Here is a 17,452-nt window from a genome sequence, read left to right on the forward strand (position 1 = left end):
TCCTTCACGGTTGGGTATTTCAGCATTGAGTGGATGGGATCCCCTTGAGATTGGGTATACCCAACAGTTTGGGAGGGTGGTCCCTTCGCGCCTGGGTATACCGTACATTGAGTGGGTTGGATCCCTTTAGGATTGGATATACTGGACACTCACTGCAGTGCCATCAATCCTGGTACACACAGCACACACTTGAGCCAGCACACCACAAAGACAAACCCAATCAGTACTACTCCACTAAACACCACCACCCATCACACAGTACAAACACATGCCACAACAGACATCTTCTCCTGTCCCTACGCAACACCACCTCACATCAATTTCCAGACATAAGATGCAGTCTCTTAAGGGACACACCATTTTAAGTCGAGGACACACATGTAAGGTGCGCACAACACCCAGTGCCCCTGAAGTCACTCCACACAACTGTCAAAACCCATGATCCAGTACACAGTGACACTCTGCCACAGCACACACAGGGTGAAGATACACAACCACTACAGGATATACAACTCCTTATGCCATCTGGCACAGTCTACAAAGAATACCCTCTTCTGGGAATGCTCTGCATAAGCACACAACAGGTATGACTATCTCTCACACCCTTCCTACTCATCCCAAATATGTGTGCTTGTTGTGCATGCAGTTTGTTCAATCAAGACTCTGTCCTTGTACTTTCTCATCGGCAGATAGGATTTGGTTGCCGGGCCGGTATCACCGCTGGATGCTTTGCTGTGACTGGAGCATTGGAATGAGGTACCAGTTAACACCCAAAATTGCTTGCAAAAGTAAAACATGTACATTTCAGACATACTACATGTAAAATGATGCGGTAACATGCAATGCTTAGCACAATTTTGCTTTGGGGGTGAGCGGGGTCTCCTGGAGACAGATTGCAACACTCGGCCCACTCTGCGTTGAGGTCCTTGCCCACTGCTGCTCTTACCGGGGGATATTGAGAAACACGATGCATTGAAGCTTCAGTTCCTGAATCTTGGAGGTCAGGTCTGTCCCGTCGCACTAATGAGCAGAGGAAAAAGAAAGCATTAATGCATCGGACGTCACTTAAAGATCCCAAATCTGCATAACCACACAACCCTACTTCCTTAACCCCACACGGATACTAGCAAAGGAAACATCTCAAACATGCCACTCGCACAGAGGACTCCAGCACCCCCAGGTTGTAGTAGCAAGGGTTTATGTGAGGTGGGGTCCTGCCAGGTCTCAGACTTTAAAACCGGTCTCTATTGTGGGCTTAATTTTACAGGCAAAACTCAGATCGATTTCTCAACAACTGTAAAAACTCTTAAGGCAATCCATGGAAGCGATGCAGTCCTGGTTTACAATTCACTTGCTCACTTCATCCATTGGCTAACAGTACTTGCTTTTCCAGATGTTGTATTTCTTTAGTTTGTTTGTCATACATGTGCCCATTTTTGTTGTGATTCTATAGGGAAGTCAGTGAAGGAGTTACACAGCTGTTTAAATAATGGGGAAAAAGGCTTTGTTTACAGACTGGGGGTATGTGGTATGTTTAGGGGGTGTGTGTGTGTGTGTGTGTGTGAAGAATGTGTGAGGTGCGACGAAGTATGTATGAGTGTGTGTGTGTTGTGATGTTGAGAGTGTACGGGGATGTGTGTGATGTGTATGTGCATTGGGTGCATTGGTGTGGAGTGTGGATGGATGTTGGTTTGTGGTGGAATGTAGAGAGTGTGTGTGTGAGGTGTGTGGACAGTGTATTGTGTATGTGTGTGATCTGGTGTGATGTGGAGTGCTGTGGAGTCTGTATATGGGTGTGTATGGGGAATGTGCGGCATTTGTGTTGTGTGATGTGGTGTGTGTGGTATGGAGTATGTATGAGTGTGATGTGGAGTGTGTGTATGTGCCATGTGCGGTGTGATGTGGAGTGTGTGTATATGATGTGTGGTGCAATGTGGGGTGTGTGCTTATGGTGTGTGTGGTGAGATGTGGGGTGTGTGTAAGGTGTGTGTGTAACACAGGGGTGAGTGGGGTGATGTGGGGTGTGTGTATGGGTTGCGACGCTTGATGTGGAGTGTGTGCATGGAGTGTATGTGGGGTGTATGTGGTGTGAAGAATTTATGGGTGTGTGGTATAATGTGGAGAGTATGTGTAGTGTGCATGGGATGTGTGTATAGGGTAGGTGGTGTGATGTGGACTGTGTGGCACGTGTATGGTGTAGTGTGGATTGTGTGGTGTGGAGACTGTGTATGGGGCATGTGGTGTGATAGTGTGAGCATGGGGTGTGAGGGTGTGAAGTGTGATGTTTAGGGTGTGTGGCATATGTGTGGAGTATGTGTGGCAAATGCATGGGGTGCTTGTGAGGTGGAGTGTGTGTGTGTGTGTACGGGATGTGTGTAGCAGGTGTTCTTGCTGTGGAGGGTGCATGGAGTGTGTGTATGGGGTGTGTGGTGTTATGTAGAGTATTTATCGGGTGGGTGTGGTGGGGTGTACGTATGATGTGGAGGGTGTATGTAGGTTGATGTGGAGTGTGTGGTTTGGAGAGTGTATGTGTGTGAGTATGTAGTTTGATGTAGTGTGTGTGGTGTGTGCGAGCAAGTATGCGATGCTGAGTGTGTCTATGGGGTATGTGTGATGCAATGTGGAATGCCTGTGTGTATGGGGTGTGTGACATGCAATATGTATGGGGTGGGTAATTATGTGCATGGTGTAATGTAGTCTGTGCATGGGGTGTTTGATGTTGAGTGTGTGTGTATGAGGGTGATGTGGAGTATGTATCTGTGATATTGAGTGTGTGTGGTGTATGAGAGTGGGAGAGAGAGCGTGATGGGTCATGGAGAAGGGAGAGTGGCACAAGGAACTCCAAGCATATGGAGAGCATGAAAAGACAGAGATGAAGAGGAGGGAGGGGGCATGTCAGAGGTGCAGATGAGGGAGTTCAGAAAGCTGTGGGAAGAAAGATGGCATAAGAGTCTAACCGTGTGCAGAGGAAAGTGATGTGAAGGGAAGAACAAGAATGAATGAGACACGCCAACAACTACCCCTGCCAAAGGCCTTACTAATGTCTAATTCAGTCTCATATAGTCAGAATTATTCACGTATAATCAGTAATATCTATTTTGTTGCAATTAATTAGCTAATAAGCATGCGCAAACCCCAAAGGTGTGATAGTTTAGGGAGCGCATTGGTAGTTGGGCAGTGTCTGGGTGCAATGAAAGAAAACTCCCGGGCACATTTTAGGGCACATATTTCAAACCACGCCTCTAATCACATATGTTATGCTATGGGGGATTTGTAAAGCGCACGGCTACTCCGAGGAGTGTCCCGGCGCTGAAAAGTACCCCTTGGGAAGAGAGACCCTGGTCACTCACAGTCCTACACAGCATTCATTACTGATGGAACAGCCAGGTCCTAAATTGGCGTCTGAAGCTAAGAAGCTCTGGTTCTTGTCTGAGGGAAAGAGGCAGCGAATTCCATAATCTGCCCACTACCACCTGGAAGGAGCGTCCCCCCTTCCTGGTCCGAAAGAATTTTGGCACCAATAACAAATGTTGGGCCGATGACCTCAAAGTCCTGGCTGGGATATAGGGCGTAATTCTCTTTCTGATGTACTGAGCCCCACTGTTATGAAGAGCCTTAAAGGCCAGCACAAGAGACTTAAAATCAATCCTATTTTCCACTGAGAGCCAGTGTGGGGTTTTCAAATGACTCGCCATGTGAGTCCTAGGCCCAGCCAACGAGATCGCTCTGGCTGACGCATTTTGCACAACCTGTAGGCGGCCCAATAAATAGTTCGGGATGCCCGGGTATAATATATTGGCATAATCCAGCCTTGACATAATCAAGGCTTGGACTACCGTCTGCCTATGGGACCGAAGCAACAGTGGTAAGAAGTTCCTCATCCTTTTTAGGAGCCTTAAACACGTGCCGGCCACAGATTGAACCTGCGACTTCATAGAAAGGTCCGAATCAAGCATGACTCCGAGATTTTTCACAGTGGTGACAGGACTGGGTGGAGATGGTTGATCCTGGGGCCACCAATTCCACCATTCATCACCCGCGGTGTGTCCAAAAAAGATAATTTCAGTTTTGGCGGAATTGCATGACAGTTGGTTCTGTCGAAACCAATCAAACACTTTAGTCAGGCATTGGTGCATTAAGCTTTCATTTAGCGGCTCATCCTTTTCAGACGTGAACAAAAGTTGGGAATCATCGGCGTAGGTTATAACCATTGCCCCGAGTTTCTCCGCTAGAGGTGCCAGAGGTGCCATATAAATATTAAAAAGAGTTGGACTCAAAACTGAGCCCTGAGGCCCTCCAACATTCAGCGAAGGAATATCCGCTGAGAAAGGTGGGGACCAGACAGATTGCGGACGGCCTTCCACAAAAGAAGAAAACCACCTAAGAACCGTGCCCCCGAAGCCACATTCCCCAAGTCTCTGTAGGAGTCGTCCGTGAGGCATGGTATCAAAAGCCGCCGAGAGGTCCAGCAGTATTGAAACTGCCTTATCTCCTCTATCAAGGGTGGGTTTGATACTTTCAGTGACTTCCAATAAGGCCGTTTCAGTGCTATAGTTAGCTCTAAAACCCGATTGACTGGGATGGAGAGCATTTGTGGCCTCAATGAAGCTTGTGATCACCACATTCACATACTTCTCCAACGCCTTAGCAAAGAAAGGAAGCAGTGTTATGGGTCTATAGTTACTAACTACAGCTGGGTCAGCTGAGGGTTTCTTCAGAAGGGGGGAGATTTTACCCGGTTTCCACCTCGCTGGAGCTTTTCCATTGGACAAGGAAACGTTCAGGACTTGATTAACAGCTGGATTCAAAACATCAGCGACAGATGATACTATTTTCGCCGGGCAGGGATCCGTAGGCGACCCAGATTTTAACGCCTTCATGATTGCAAGTGAGGTATCCAGAGAAACAGGAGGAAACTCCAGAAGTAATTCCTCCCTGGAGTATCGTTAGGGTCTGGCACATCGTCCTGACTCATGCAAGTAGGCATGTCAAATGTGTCGTGGATGGACTTAATCTTGTCAAAGAAAAATTTAGCAATCTGATTCGTCCATTCACGGGTGGGAGTGAAAAGACTATGGGTAACATTGGGGGAGGCAAAGTCTTACACAATCTTAAATAGTTCCCTACTACAGGAAGCTTTTTTTCTCGTCACACACTTTTATGTGGTACGCTTTAAGTGCCTGTTTATAGGTGTCTTTACTAAATGGGTCAAAACCTTTCCTCCATAAGCGCTCCAGGCCTTTACAAGCACTTTTGCTTTTCCTCAACGCCTCGGTAAACCAAGGAGCAGAAGTATTGCCCCGTGCAGCCCTACGCATCTTTGGGGGAGCAAGATGCAATGCCCAATTCTGCAGCCAGCTTTCTAGAGCGAATGTCGCATCTTCGAGGGACCCCTCCACAAGAATAGGATGATGGCCTAATATTTCTGTCAAAGAATCGGGCGTGATTAGCTTAAAAGATCTAAATTCTTTCGTTTGTTGAATACCATGAGACCGGGCCCTATTTAGCTCTTTTTTCAGCCAAAAAGTGAGCAAAAATGGTTGGACCAAATAATAGTGAGAGGGTTGTCTAGGTCAATATTACGTGTTGAAAAAACCTGGTCCAAAATGTGACCCTTTTCAAGAGTGGGAGACATCACATACGGAGCCATGCTAAAAATATTCAAGGATTCGCATAACTTCTTGGTCTCTGGGTCCTCCTTTCGGTCAAAATGAGGATTGAAGTCCCCGCCGACCATGCATTGACTAAATCTAGTAGCGATGGGTGCTATGGCATGGCCAATAGACTCTAGGAAGTGACCTGACAGCCCTGGTGGTCTATATATAATCGCCACGGCAACTGACTGGTGGGCAGAGACAGACAAATGGAATCCTAAGCCTTTCGCTCCCTCCAGGTCAGTAATGGGTATAGCCGAGCAACGGAGAGAGTTCTTGTATATAATAGATACCCCCCACCCACCTCTTACCTATTCTATCTTTCCTGATTATCTTATAATCGGGGGTATAGCGTTAGCGAGAGTAGGGTTTGATCCTTCGTGGAGCCAGGTTTCAGTGATAAACAAGACACCCGGCTTGGCTTCCACATGGAGATCATAAATCTTAAATTCATGTTTCCTCACAGACCTTTTATTAATAAGAATAGCTTTAAGATTTTCCCCGGTCACATCATTCAAGGGAGTTTGTGACCCGAGGGTATGGTCATTTCCCCCAGAGACCCATCCCTTACTACCTCTAGGGACTGCCTTCCAATTGTAAACGTTACATAGCCATTGGTCAGAGTCAGATGGTTTCGTTAATGTGCAGCACATTGCCTGACTGCCAATCGTCATAAGGATATCTCAACTATATCTCAGCCTTGGAGAGCTCTTACCTCCATTTCTTCCAGAAAAAAGAGCAGCATTTCCGGCGCCGAGTGCCCCCGGGACGCTGACTAGCACAGACGGGCTTGCCTTTGGCGCGCCAGCGCAGCGTCCCTTTTTAAGCCCTCGAGAGCAAATAGACCACCTCACAGGAGGAACAAGCATTGAAAATGCAATAGGTCTCGCCTTTGTTTAAGTTAAAGCAATTTGCTTTGCTAATGGTATTGTATAGCAAAACAAATGGCTTTGACTCAATTAAAGGTGAGACCTATTGCATACCCAGGAGTCCTGCTTTATATGACTGCGTTTGGCGCACGAACAGCTAGCTATGGATGCGTCAGATCCCTGCTGTCTCGCGGAGCTTGCAGTTCCAGCCACCACTCGAAGGTAAAATGCACATTCTCCAAACCCACTGGGCCGCGGGTGTCAGTACATTCCACTGTAGGTGCTAATTAAGCATTAATTACTCCCTGCTGTTGCCATTATAAAATAGGAGGGGGGAGGTGCCGGCTGGCCAGCGTACCGTGCTCAAACTGCTGCAGGAAGACGTTAAAATTAAAGTAGGAATGCCCAAGCCTGCCACTACGCAGGGTGCTGGCTCCTCTGTCCGGACAATCGAAACTAGGGGCCGGCGTAGGCCGCAGCCTCACTCTGCGACCACTTCCGACTCCCATACGGCACACAGAAGTTGTAAAAACAAATACACGTCATGTTGTGTCCACTTCACAGTACTGGATGTCAGACGTGCACGTGCACCAATGTCTCCTGCGGCAGGTTTCGTAAAGTACATGTGGAAAAACCCTTTTACCCGACCTGGAAGGCATAGCATGTAAATTAGAACAGAAGTTCTGTGGGTCTTGTCTAAGCATACAGGTATAACATGTGTTTGCACCTATGACCGGCATCTTATTTAATGTTGTAAATCAAAAGTAACACATACCTTTCTTACGCAAAATATTATATTCTTATTCATCTGAACGTTTTTGTGCTTTCCCAAAAAAGTGCGCTCGGCGCCGTGCTCGTAGGTGGATACATAGTCTGAACAGTAAAGTATGAAACAAATATGTACATCTCGGGGATGTACCCCGCTTTCACACAGTTCAATCCAAATATTGCTCTTTTTTGTAATCTATTACATGAACGTCAATCCCAGAGTTGGTGACAACCCATAATCAAACTCAAATGGACGTGTGCCCCATTCACAAAACATACTCACTGGAGAGGCGCCGCTGCGCTTCTAATAAACTCAGGCTAGGGCTGCCTGTGCAATACTCAGAGGCAGAGCGAGGGAGGGATGCTCGTGCAATGTGCTCAGTACAGGGTCAGAGTGACGGGTGTAGTGCAGTACTCAGTACAGATGCAGAGCGAGGGCAGCACGTACAATATGCTCAGTACAGAGGCAGAGCGAGCAACGGCTGCACGTGCAATGTGTTCAGTGCTGGGGCAGAGCGAGGGCAGCACGTACAATATGCTCAGTACAGAAGTAGAGCGAGCAACGGCTACACGTTCAATGTGTTCAGTGCTGGGGCAGAGCGAGCGAGGGATGCACGTGCAGTAGATGCGAACTCGGACAGGAAGGGATCAGCAGTGGAGACAATACAAAGGCGGCACATGCGTTGCACTCATTACCGAATCAGACTTGCACATGCAATAAGACCGTGCTGAGGGAGGGGGCTGCACACATGTACGGGGGTATCGCACAAGCAGGGTCGGTCTTTGCGCGGATAGCGCCCTGGGCAGAACCGAATTTTGCACCCCTTAATCCTCTGCTTTTTATCCTAGTTGTAGCCTGCAACTTAAAATATACAAGGAGCAAACCATTATCTCCATTAACTTGGCAAACATGCTTTTTCTTTCTATCCTGGTACTATATTTATGGTGAGGAGAAACAGAATTTCAAGTACTAGATAGCAAAGAGAAACTGTAGAATTTTTCCCCCAAAATGTGTATACAGCGCAAACTTAGACGCTTTACATGAGCACCAATTACATCACACAAGGACAGATTCATTTAAGCATGGGTGATTTACCCAGAATCCCGAAAAGTTAACCGGACGCTGGGACTCGAACCTGGTTTCCCAGGTCCGATGCCATAACGCCATATCCACTCACTTAATAAAATACCGGTAATCGATCAAAATACTGTATTTTTGTATTTGTAAAAAAAACAGAAATGTGTAAGATGTTTCACGTTTAGAAAATAATGATTAGAATTTAGTTTTATAGAAGTTCAGCAGCTCCAACGAAGACACTCCTGCCCGGCTGTCTGCTGTCCTGTCTCTTCCGCCTCAGCTGTCTGCGGTCTCGTCCATCATTTTCTTCCTTGCTGCTTTTATTAAGTAAACTTTGTCATGGAGGGTAGCTGGGGTCTATTTTATTCAAGGCAGGCCTTGGCTGATGAAACACACTTTGCTACTCCTCCCCAGTTTTCACGTGAATCACGCTCAACTAAGCTTCTTCCTGCCAGTGCTAAACTGTAGACAAGGAGGGGTAGAGGGTGTAACTGTTAAGGAGATGGGATGCAAGAGGATTTCAATGAGGTGTCTGAAGCCTGTACAAGAACAAGCCCGGCGGAGCATGGCGCCCGCGCTTGGCGGGGGCGGGGGAGCGCATTCCAGGCGGGGGAGCGGACCCTTTGAAGTGCGATGCCAAACGGATTGCATGGCGGCACGATGCGCGTGATTGTGCGCGTGCTCGCCATGCAATCCGCTTTTCGGAGCACTTTTGGGAGCCCCTTACAATAGTCTCGCTTTGCAATCGCTTACACGATAGCAAGGCGAGACCTAGAAATGGCGGCTCGGGAGTGTCGTCAGAAACAGTCTGCGCCCCAGTTCGAGCCCCGCCAGCCACCAATTACCAACCCCCAATTCAAATTCCCACACAATAAAAAATAGGGCAGCTTATCCAACAATTTTAAAAACAGTGATTTCAAAAAACGATTTCAATTTTAAAAGAGAACATGCAAAGTGAGCAAGGTGCTGAGAGCAGGAGCGGGAAGCAGCGTCTGCTCTCCTCAAGGGTCCTCATAGCCCTCGCCTCTGGGGAAGGATCTCATATTCGGCTTGTTTGACCAGGTCCATATTAGAGCACCACCCCCTTGTTCTATCCCATTTATGGCAGCAACACAGGCAGAGTTTTGGGTGGGAGAAGAACTAACGTGAAGAATAGCCCCCGCCTCAACTCTAACCCCTCCCCCCACACTCCTCCCTCCAGCAGCCAGGGCAGGCTCCTCTTACCACCACTTTGATGTGCTTGGCCAGGTCTCTGGAGCTCCCAGCTAGGAAGTCGGAGAAGGCGGTCTGCAGGGGACCGAAGACGAGGGTGGTGCCCATCACCAGCAGGAGTAGAGCAGAGAAGGGCAGGTGGAGAGAGAAAGAGGAGGGAAATGTCAAAAACAAGTTCAGACTTCTCGCGCCTAAATCATGGCCGTCCTGGTTAGCCCACCCACTAACCCACCCACCCATAAGTGTTTCATCACTAGTCGAAGCAGCTGCACAGTGACACCCCTCTCCCCCCCTTAGGCAAGAGAACAGCTGCACCTATTCTCTCTTCAACATCAATCGAATGAAAAGACCAAGAGCTACAACTGTCCACTCTACAGGGCCAAGAGCTGTACTCAGCCCCTCTACAGGGCCAAGAGCTGTACTCAGCCCCTCTACAGGGCCAAGAGCTGTACTCAGCCCCTCTACAGGGCCATGAGCTGTACTCACCCACTCTACAGGGCCAAGAGCTGTACTCACCCACTCTACAGGGCCAAGAGCTGTACTCAGCCCCTCTACAGGGCCAAGAGCTGTACTCAGCCCCTCCACAGGGCCAAGAGCTGTACTCAGCCCCTCTACAGGGCCATGAGCTGTACTCACCCACTCTACAGGGCCAAGAGCTGTACTCACCCACTCTACAGGGCCAAGAGCTGTACTCAGCCCCTCTACAGGGCCAAGAGCTGTACTCAGCCCCTCTACAGGGCCAAGAGCTGTACTCAGCCCCTCCACAGGGCCAAGAGCTGTCCTCACCCACTCTACAGGGATAGGAGCTGTACCCACCAATCTACAGGGCTCCACGAGTGGTACTCACCCACTCTACGAGGCAAAGAGCTGTACTCAGCCACTCTACAGCGCCAAGAGCTGTACTCAGCCACTCTACAGGGCCAAGAGCTGTACTCAGTCACTCTACAGGGCTAGGAGCTGTACTCAGCCACTCTACAGGGCTAGGAGCTGTACTCAGCCACTCTACAGGGCTAGGAGCTGTACTCAGCCACTCTACAGGGCTAGGAGCTGTACTCAGCCACTCTAGGGGGCCACAAGAGGTACCCACCCACTCTACGAGGCAAAGAGCTGTACCCAGCCACTCTACAGGGCCAAGAGCTGTACCCAGCCACTCTACAGGGACAAGAGCTGTACTCAGCCACTCTACAGGGTCAAGAGCTGTACTCAGCCACTCTACAGGGTCAAGAGCTGTACTCAGCCACTCTACAGGGTCAAGAGCTGTACTCGGCCAGTACAGCCACTCTACAGGGTCAAGAGCTGTACCCAGCCACTCTACAGGGACAAGAGCTGTACTCAGCCACTCTACAGGGTCAAGAGCTGTACTCAGCCACTCTACAGGGTCAAGAGCTGTACTCAGCCACTCTACAGGGTCAAGAGCTGTACTCAGCCACTCTACAGGGTCAAGAGCTGTACTCAGCCACTCTACAGGGTCAAGAGCTGTATTCAGCCACTCTACAGGGTCAAGAGCTGTACTCAGCCACTCTACAGGGTCAAGAGCTGTACTCAGCCACTCTACAGGGTCAAGAGCTGTACTCAGCCACTCTACAGGGTCAAGAGCTGTACTCAGCCACTCTACAGGGTCAAGAGCTGTACTCAGCCACTCTACAGGGCCAAGAGCTGTTCTCAGCCACTCTTCAGGGCCAAGCGCTGTTCTCACCCACTCTACAGGGCTAGGAGTTGTACCCACCACTCTACAGGGCTCCACGAGCGGTACTCACCCACTCTATGAGGCAAAGAGCTGTACTCAGCCACTCTACAGGGCCAAGAGCTGTACTCAGCCGCTCTACAGGGCCAAGAGCTGTACTCAGCCGCTGTACAGGGCCAAGAGCTGTACTCAGCCGCTCTACAGGGCCAAGAGCTGTACTCAGCCACTCTACAGGGCCAGGAGCTGTACTCAGCCACTCTACAAGGCCAAGAGCTGTACCCACCACTCTACGGGGCTACGAGAGGTACCCACCCACTCTACGAGGCCAAGAGCTGTACCCAGCCACTCTACAGTGCAAATAGCCGTACCCAGCCACTCTACAGTGCAAATAGCCGTACCCAGCCACTCTACAGGGCCAAGAGCTGTACCCACCCACTCTACAGGGCTAAGAGTTGCACCTACCCACTTTCAGGGCTAGGAGCTGTACTCACCCACTCTACGAGGCCAACGGTTTCACCTACCCACTCTACAGGACTGAGCGCTCCACATACCAACTCACCAACATTGATGCAATAACAAAGATCTGCTATTACTTCATCCCCATTAGAACAAATTCAGCACTCCCCAAACCCTGTAATGCCGTGATCTACCCTTACCCACTGCGCATAAACCAGAACAGAGGCGCTAACTAACCACCAAAGTACCAATGTGAAAATTACACCTACCTCCTCTCTAGCACCTATACCGAAAGCAGCACTGAAACTTCTCCAATAACCTAGACCACGAACTACACATTCCAGCTTCCAATCATCAAGAAGAGACCCATCCAATCCCTCCCCAACGCAAAAAGGCACATAAAAAGAACTGCACAAGTGTAGCATCACAAGCTATCAAATCGAACATGACCAGAGCTGCGCCACCCGCTATCAAACAGTGCATTGCAAGAGCTGCGGCACCCGCTATCAAACAGTGCATTGCAAGAGCTGCGGCACCCGTGATCAAACAATACATTGCAAGAGCTGCGGCACCCACTATCAAACAGTGCATTGCAAGAGCTGCGGCACCCTCTATCAAACAGTGCATTGCAAGAGCTGCGGCACCCGTGATCAAACAATACATTGCAAGAGCTGCGGCACCCACTATCAAACAGTGCATTGCAAGAGCTGCGGCACCGACTATCAAACAGTGCATTGCAAGAGCTGCGCCACCCGGTATCAAACAGTGCATCGCAAGAGCTGCGGCACCCGGTATCAAACAGTGCATTGCAAGAGCTGTGGCATCCGCTATCAAACAATGCATTGCAAGAGCTGCGGCACCCGTGATCAAACAATGCATTGCAAGAGCTGCGGCACCCACTATCAAACAGTGCATTGCAAGAGCTGCGCCACCCGGTATCAAACAGTGCATTGCAAGAGCTGCGGCACCCGCTATCAAACAGTGCATTGCAAGAGCTCCGGCACCCGCTATCAAACAGTGCATTGCAAGAGCTGCGGCACCCGCTATCAAACAGTGCATTGCAAGAGCTGCGGCACCCGCTATCAAACAGTGCATTGCAAGAGCTGCGGCACCCGGTATCAAACAGTGCATTGCAAGAGCTCCGGCACCCGGTATCAAACAGTGCAATGCAAGAGCTGCGGCACCCGCTATCAAACAGTGCAATGCAAGAGCTGCGCCACCCGCTATCAAACAGTGTATTGCAAGAGCTGCGGCACCCGCTATCAAACCATGCATTGCAAGAACTGTGGCCCCCTCTATCAAACAGTGCATTGCAAGAGCTGCGGCACCCGCTATCAAACAGTGTATTGTAAGAGCTGCGGCACCCGCTATCAAACAGTGTATTGCAAGAGCTGTGGCACCCACTATCAAACCATGCATTGCAAGAACTGTGGCACCCGCTAACAAACAGTGCATTGCAAGAGCTGCGGCACCCGGTCTCAAACAGTGCATTGCAAGAGCTGCGGCACCAGCTATCAAACAGTGCATTGCAAGAGCTACGGCACCCTCTATCAAACAGTGCATTGCAAGAGCTCCGGCACCCGCTATCAAACAGTGCATTGCAAGAGCTGCGGCACCCACTATCAAACAGTGCATTGCAAGAGCTGCGCCACCCGGTATCAAACAGTGCATCGCAAGAGCTGCGGCACCCGGTATCAAACAGTGCATTGCAAGAGCTACGGCACCCTCTATCAAACAGTGCATTGCAAGAGCTGCGGCACCCTCTATCAAACAGTGCATTGCAAGAGCTGCGGCACCCTCTATCAAACAGTGCATTGCAAGAGCTACGGCACCCTCTATCAAACAGTGCATTGCAAGAGCTGCGGCACCCTCTATCAAACAGTGCATTGCAAGAGCTGCGGCTCCCGCTATCAAACAGTGCATTGCAAGAGCTGCGGCACCCTCTATCAAACAGTGCATTGCAAGAGCTGCGGCACCCTCTATCAAACAGTGCATTGCAAGAGCTGCGGCACCCTCTATCAAACAGTGCATTGCAAGAGCTGCGGCTCCCGCTATCAAACAGTGCATTGCAAGAGCTGCGGCACCCGCTATCAAGCTGCAGATGACAAGAGCTGCGGCACCCGCTATCAAACAGTGCATTGCAAGAGCAGCAGCACCCGCTATCAAACAGTGCATTGCAAGAGTCGCGGCACCCGCTATCAAACAGTGCATTGCAAGAGCTGCGGCACCCGCTATCAAGCTGCAGATGACAAGAGCTGCAGCACCCGCTATCAAGCTGCAGATGACAAGAGCTGCAGCAACTACTCCCCTTGACCTAGCAAAGGAGCTGCATCCAACCTCTCCCCAGCACTAAATCCAGGCCTACATCTGCTCCCTTACCTTATCAAGGAGATGGAATGCCCCTGCCCTATCACAGATTCTATAAGCATAACAGAAGCTGCACCCCCCCCTCCCTAACACCCAGAACTAGAGGTTCACATACCCCAGCATAGAACATTTTATTCCGAAACCGGCTGTTGAACTTCTCAGGATTGGCTTCTGTGGGAAGAACATCAGCAAAGTGAAAAAAATGAAGGTGAGGTTAAGAGAGGAGAGGAGATTATCAAGAGCAGAGAAAGAAGGGAAAAGGACAGAAGAGGAAAGAAAATATAAGTATACACAGCATAGAAAAATTAGGAGACAAATGTTTGGCATAATTCTATGCATTCACAATTCATTCCCCTCCAATCAACTTAACTCGTCCCCATCACTCCTGTCAGTTCCATCCTTCTTGAAACTGCCCATGAACTCCACCCTTTGCCCGACACGTTCAACTCAACCCTCTCTACGTTTCCAGTTAACTGTGCCCTCCCCCCTCTCTGCCATCAACTCAACACTTCACATACCTTCTGTCAACTCAATGCAGTGTTCCGAGGGCCCGCACAGGATCCAAGGGCCCGCTAAAGATCTAGGCGTCCATCTGAGATGGTAAGTCACCATCTCAGTATACAGTGGTGTCCCAGCGTGGGTCCACTCTGTGGGGAATCAGGTCAGAGTGCAGCTAAGAGTTCAATGGATGAGGTGCGGGACGTAGTGAGACACAGTGCATATGGCCAGGAGATGTCATCATACAGCACTTGCTTGGGGTGGATAAGATATTGTTCCAGGTGTTTGTAGTGTCCCATTCTAAGAACTCCTGAGCTTCGCTGCCCTGTTCTACCTCCATTGACAAGACCCAAATGAAAGTGTGTTTGACGTACCTCGAGATTCGTGGAACTCCAGCGTGACTCGGGCATCAAATCCCAGACTGAAGTAGTTATTGAAGACATCGAGTGGGAGCTGAGGAGGAACATACGGTGGATCAATACAGGAGCCATCCATGTCTGCCGCTTTCTCCTTTCATACCTTCCTGTCCCTCATCTTTCATACATTACCAGCATCTCATTCCATCCCAACAAAGCATAAACACAACAGGAGATCTAACGGACAGGAGATCGACCACAGAAAAGACTAAACAGAAAACAAACCCATCCTAACAAAGATCCTCTAACAACCAGAGGAAGAACTCCATATTATAAAATAATCTACCACAACCAAAGAAAGAACTCCTTGTCACACAAAAAACTGACAACAAAATGAAGAACACCCTATGGAGGAAAAAACTAAAACTGCAAATAAGTCAGAGTACCCTACTAAAGAAAGTACAAAAGAAGATCGACAGTGAACAGAGAAAACATCTTCAACCAAATGTGTAATACCTTGCCACATAAAAAGAATCAAATAATCACCACCAAAGAATAATACTAAATTGGAGAAGAACCTAAAAGCATGGGAAGAAAAGTCTACCACCAAAAAACCTGCAACCAAGGGAACTGTGATTAAGGAGAAGAACCTGCATTCAAAAAAGGATACCCTACCGGAACAGAAAATACAACTAATGGAAGAACGCCCTAAAATAGAACAAGAGAGAAAAGGTAATCCTAACAGAGAAGAACTTTCAACTCTGTTAAGGCACCCTAATAAAGGAAAAACGTGCAAACAATGGAAGGAAACCCTCCTACAAAAGACTAACAAGCATAGCAAAGATACTCTACCATAGAAATAACAACCAAACAAAACCCAACCAAAAACATCTCGTACCCAAAAGAAGTGTGCCCTGCAACAGATAAAACAAAAATGAAAAAGACACTCAACCCAAAAACAAAGACCTGCACTCTAGGCACTAACTTACTTCAACAGCAGGGAAACACTTATGCAGAAGAAATTTTAACCAAGAAGATCTGCCACAAAAAATCACTAACCCCCAAAGCAAAAAAAAACAGCCACAATGAAAAGCCTTGAATCACACTTTCAGAAGTGCCTACAAGCAAAAGTAGTAAGTTTAACCATAGAGCAGCACCTACAAGCAAAAAAGACATCCTAGATCAGAAATAAAAACAAGCACACCCTAATATAGAAAACTCCCAACCAATGGAAAGATCCGTACCAAAGAAGAATCTTCGAACAACGAAAGATAAAAGATGAAGCAGATGGAAGACCCTACAACCAAAGCACGGATACTCTGCCTAAGAAAAAACACTAATTACACCTGAGCAGAGAAGAACACCAAGTCAAATAAAATGCACCATACCACAGCAGAACCTAAACAAAGGAAGGGGATGTGACTGCCGAAGAATCTACACACAAGGAAAGGACACTATATGCAAGTTGCACCTACAACCAAAGGCATGAAACCCAAAGGAAGCACACTAAGGCATAGAAAAACTGAGAACCAAAGAAAGAACGTTGTTAAGCTGAGAAACTGACAATCAGCAGGAAAAAAACGACAAGCAGACAGAAGACACATTTCCATAGAAAAACCTGTAAACGGAAGAGCTTGCAACCTGAGAAAGTACACCATAACACAAAATAATCTATCACCCAGGGAAGGGCATCCTCTCAGGAAATAACATATGGCCAAGGAAGGACACCCTACCAATGAGACCCTGCAAACAACTTACCACAGATGAACCTGCATCCAAAACATACAAGACCATTCTGATAAAAACCTCCAAGCAAAGAAAATACACCCTTCCACTGAAGAATCTAAGACCAATGAAAGAAGATCCTTTCACAGAAGAACCTTTGACCAAGGTAGGTAGCATACCAATGGAGAACCTATAATCAAGGAAAGGACACCCAGTCAAGGCAGAACCTGTGAACAAGGAAGGACACCCTACCACGGAAGAACCTATTATCAAGGAAAGGACACTCAGTTACAGAAGAACCTGTGACCAACGAAGGAAAACCCTACCAATGGAAAACCTATACTCAAGGAAAGGATACCCCGTCACAGAGGAACCTGTGAACAAGGAAGGACACCCTACCACTGAAGAACATATGATCAAGGAAATTGCACCCATCACAGAAGAACCTGTGACCAACGAAGGAAAACCCTACCAATGGAAAACCTATTAATCATGGAAAGGAGACCCAGTCACAGAGGAACCTGTGAAGAAGGAAGGACACCCTACCACTGAAGCACCTACAATCAAGGAAAGGAGAACATATGATCAAGGAAAAGACACCCTATCATATAGGACCTGTGAACAAGGAAGGACACACTACCAATGGAGAATCTATCATCAAGGAAAGGACACTCCATTGCAGAAGAACCTGTGAACAAGGATGGGCACACTGCCTATAATAAAGGATAGGACACCTCGTCAGGGAAGAAACTGTGAACAAAGAAGTACACCCTACCAATGAAAAA

At 48.4% G+C, this 17,452-nt stretch overlaps 1 protein-coding gene across 9 annotated transcripts in view; it reads right to left on the minus strand.

The window, feature by feature from the left end:
* DGKZ (diacylglycerol kinase zeta) overlaps window positions 1–17,452 on the minus strand; it is a 759,825-nt gene that overhangs the window by 241,477 nt on the left and 500,896 nt on the right. For all 9 annotated transcript variants that reach the window (XM_085646693.1, XM_085646692.1, XM_085646686.1 and 6 more), the window contains 4 exons: window positions 14,961–15,039; window positions 14,204–14,259; window positions 9,594–9,656; window positions 947–1,020 (listed from right to left, as the gene is read on the minus strand). In XM_085646693.1, the coding sequence (XP_085502819.1) occupies window positions 947–1,020; window positions 9,594–9,656; window positions 14,204–14,259; window positions 14,961–15,039 (272 nt within the window). The remainder of the gene's footprint in view (window positions 1–946; window positions 1,021–9,593; window positions 9,657–14,203; window positions 14,260–14,960; window positions 15,040–17,452) is intronic.

This window comes from Triturus cristatus, chromosome 3_1 (assembly GCF_964204655.1).
Source record: "Triturus cristatus chromosome 3_1, aTriCri1.1, whole genome shotgun sequence".
Taxonomy (NCBI): domain Eukaryota; kingdom Metazoa; phylum Chordata; class Amphibia; order Caudata; family Salamandridae; genus Triturus; species Triturus cristatus.